This window comes from Leuciscus leuciscus, assembly GCF_965113295.1.
Source record: "Leuciscus leuciscus genome assembly, chromosome: 9".
NCBI classification, from domain to species: domain Eukaryota; kingdom Metazoa; phylum Chordata; class Actinopteri; order Cypriniformes; family Leuciscidae; genus Leuciscus; species Leuciscus leuciscus.
The window spans coordinates 2,668,658-2,672,496 of NC_138733.1; the positions used below are offsets into that span (position 1 = coordinate 2,668,658).

Here is a 3,839-nt window from a genome sequence, read left to right on the forward strand (position 1 = left end):
AGACAGGCAGCGCTGCGGGCAGCTCACAGCAGTCTAAAGGACCCCTCGCCCGGGACCTCCACACACCAGCTCTACCACAACCTGCAGCAGGTGAGTGTGTGTTCAGACCCGTGTCTGCAGTCGTTATCACCTGCATAGAGGCCCATGATATGTGTGTGTGTGTGTAGGAGGTGAGGGATCTAGCCGAGCTGAGGGAGACGCTTCACAAGGGTCAAACGCTACTGAAAGAAAAAGAGGAAAAACTCAACCAGCTCGAAACTTCACTGACTGAAGAGGTACAACACACACACATAACCACACATGCACATACACGCGCACACACACTGCTGGATACACTACTAGTGAGGGCATCACATAGACATGAGTGTTTTATACTGAGATAATGATATTTGACTCTTGGAAAGCAGTGAGCAGCTCTTCAAATGTCCTCAAACGTCACGTTCCACGTGTTCTGTTGCTTGTGAGGGCCAAACTTTTGAAAAATCACTCAAAATATAAAGATAAGACTGTACACACACGTTTTAAAGCCCTATGAAATTAATTATACTGTACATTTGTGTGTGTGTGGCAGGTGTCATGTGAGGACGCTGAGAGGTCAGCTGATCGGAAAGTGACGTTTGATGTCACAGAGTCAGAGATGAGCAGCATCTACAGCCCGGAGGGAACAGGTGACACACTCACTCACTCACTCACACACACAGCACTGCAGTGGCTCAGTGGTTCATGTAGGTTGTCTACAAACCGGAAGGTTGGTGGTTCAATCCCCGGTTCCACCTGACCAAGTGTCGAGGTGTCCATGAGCAAGACACCTAACATTTATATAGCGCTTTCAACAGACCCATGGCCACCAAAGCGCTTTACATATTGCCTCACATTCACCCATTCATTCAGTCATTCATTCACCGACGGCGGTGTCAGCCATGCAAGGCGCCATCCAGCTTGTCGGGAGCAGTTTGGTCATGACCAATCACAGCAGAGCAGCTCTCAGAGAGGCGGGGTTTAGAGAGACTGAATCCTTAATCAACCGTTGCAGACACTGACAGAAAATGCTGATGTTGCAGTGGATATCACGAGAAAACTAAAGTGATTTTGATTTTGGATGCATAAACATGTTGTAAGAGAAACCAAAACAAAACTAGCAACATTTAAAATATCATGATAGGGCAGTTTAAGACACTAGAGCTTGTGTTCATGCTGTGGTTCACGAGTGTCTGATCGTCTGTCAGTTCCAGTGAAGGTGCAGCAGTTGGCCGACTCTCTGCAGCTGATCTCAGGTCAGCTGAATTCTGTGTTAGGAGCTTTGGGTTCACTGACCCACAAACAGGCTCCGCCCACTCTGACCACTCCTCTACCACCCCGTCCCTCGTGGGCGTGGCCTCTAAACTCCTCCCCCTCGCTGTCCAACGGACTCACACACAGACCCACAGACTCACTGCAGAACCGCTGGTCGGGCCTGAGCACAGGTGAGACACACACACACACACACACACTCGTCATCACCTGCAGCATCATCTGAACATCATCTCTGTTTCTACAGAAACCAGCAGATCTCACATGACTTACTCAGGATACACACCACCAAGGTGAGCTCACACACTCACACTCACACTCACACATACACACTCACACTCACACTCACACTTGCACACACTCACACTCACACTCAAACACACACACACACACACACACACACCAGTCTTCCACAGTCATATAGATATTCAGTGTAAATGGCTGTTATCGTGTGTGTGTGTGTGTGTGCAGTCTGTCGAGTCTGCGTCCATCAACAGAGGTCGAAGGTCAGCGGCTGCAGGGTCTGATTGAAGGGAACAAACGCTGGCTGGAGGCTCAACGGAAAAACCGCAACATGTATCCTTACAGGGCCTTATGCTTTTCCTCAAGGAGAACATGTTTATTTCTACAGAACTCCTTCAGGTGGTTTGGGTTGAAATCACGGGGGGTCCGAGAATCGTCACCAACTTTCTCCCTTGAACACACACACACACACACTCACTCACACACACACACATACTGGAGTAAATGTGTATTTCTCATGCAGTAAATGAGCTGCTCTGTGTCTCGTGCTGTTTTCCTGAGCGTCACACACAGCCCTCTCTTCCCAAACCTCAGGACCGGGTCCAGCAGCGGTGGGTTAGTTCAGCTCAGCCTCGACGACAACAATCAGATTAAAGTCCATCATTACTGAAGCAGCTCGAATACACTCACCTGCAGGAGATTCTAGAGCAGCTCGTGTGTTTCTCAGGAAAATCACCAGCGCTTATATGAGCTGTGAGGAAATTTGTCTACATTTTCTTTTGTATAGCTGTGCACAGATTTCATTTGTACAATATTTTTGTAAACAATTAAATGAATTTAATACTTAATGCAGGTGTGAGTTTCTTCATTTTTATGTTTTGAGATTTGGATGGTAGATATTAGCAAATTAACCGTTAATTTGTCCTGCCGGACTATTTGGGTCGGTAATTATTTCTCATTGTGTATGAAAGTAAACTAACAATGTCTTTCACATGCTTCAAATGTTTAAAAAAATCTATATCTTAATGGCCAGCAGCCATGTCACCCTGTAGCCCAAGACCGGTTGCCCACTGAAGCTAAGCAGGGCTGAGCCTGGTTAGTACCTGGATGGGAGACCTCCTGAGAAAACCAGGTTGCTGCTGGAAGAGGTGTTAGTGAGGCCAGCAGGGGGTGCTCACCCTGTGGTCTGTGTGGGTCCTAATGCCCCAGTATAGTGATGGGACACTATACTGTCAAAGAGCACCGTCCTTCGGATGAGACGTAAAACCGAGGTCCTGACTCTCTGTGGTCATTAAAAATCCCAGGATGTCTTTCGAAAGAGTAGGGGTGTAACCCCGGCATCCTGGCCAAATTTGCCCAGTGGCCTCTGTCCATCATGGCCTCCTAATCATCCCCATATACTGATTGGCTTCATCACTGTCTCCTCTCCACCAGTAAGCTGGTGTGTGGTGGGCGTTCTGGCGCAATATGGCTGCCGTCGCATCATCCAAGTGGATGCTGCACATTGGTGGTGGTTGAGGAGATTCCCCCCTTCAATGTAAAGCGCTTTGAGTGCTGAGAAAAGCGCTATATAAATGTAATGAATTATTATTATTATTATTAATGCGATCAAAATAATTTCTGATTTATGAAAAGTATTCATTTCTTTCCAAAAAAAAAGTGTATTGATTATGTTCAGAACCCAAGGTGACACTCCAGGGACGGCTTCCCAAGGGAAGGGGCAGCGCTTGGCCGGATGAGGGCGCTGTCGAGGCTTAAGGGGGTCGCACACCGGACGAGAAGCGCAGTGGTATAATGGCCCTTTTTAAAATATTTAAAATAAGTCTCTGATGTCCCCAGAGTGTGTATGTGAAGTTTTAACAAAAAATACCCCACAGATAATTTTTATAGCATGTTAAAATTGTCCTTTTTTGAGGGTGAGCAAAAATGTGTCATTTTGTGTGCGTCCCTTTAAATGCAAATGAGCTGCTGCTTCCGGCACAGAGGGCGGAGCTTCAAGAGCTCGTTCTTAGCAGAGCCATATAGAGCCCTTTGTTGCGAGGCAGTGTTTATGTAAATGTTGGGGTTTGTGATGTCACTAACCCGAGAGGAAGCTTGTGTAGTCCCTATCAGCCGTTTGTTGTAGTCCTTAAAAAGGGATTTCTGTAAAAGAAAATATCTCCCTTTGCTTTGACATTGAGCATCGTAACTTTGCAGATGTTATTTATGCCCAAACAGCAACATTACACACTAACTAAAGTTAGAAAAGTGAAATCATAATCAACCACCCCTTTAAAATTCAAACACATTATTTTCTATGAGTGTAC

At 46.4% G+C, this 3,839-nt stretch overlaps 1 protein-coding gene across 8 annotated transcripts in view; it reads left to right on the plus strand.

Moving 5' to 3' along the window:
- cep164 (centrosomal protein 164) overlaps nucleotides 1-2,381 on the plus strand; it is a 24,136-nt gene extending 21,755 nt beyond the window's left edge. For all 8 annotated transcript variants that reach the window (XM_082179863.1, XM_082179861.1, XM_082179866.1 and 5 more), the window contains 7 exons: nucleotides 1-90; nucleotides 168-275; nucleotides 572-668; nucleotides 1,227-1,463; nucleotides 1,538-1,583; nucleotides 1,762-1,866; nucleotides 2,107-2,381. The exon at nucleotides 1-90 is cut by the window's left edge. In XM_082179863.1, coding sequence (XP_082035989.1) covers nucleotides 1-90; nucleotides 168-275; nucleotides 572-668; nucleotides 1,227-1,463; nucleotides 1,538-1,583; nucleotides 1,762-1,866; nucleotides 2,107-2,203 — 780 coding nt within the window. In that variant the 3' untranslated portion in view covers nucleotides 2,204-2,381. The remainder of the gene's footprint in view (nucleotides 91-167; nucleotides 276-571; nucleotides 669-1,226; nucleotides 1,464-1,537; nucleotides 1,584-1,761; nucleotides 1,867-2,106) is intronic.
- Nucleotides 2,382-3,839: the final 1,458 nt, after the last annotated feature.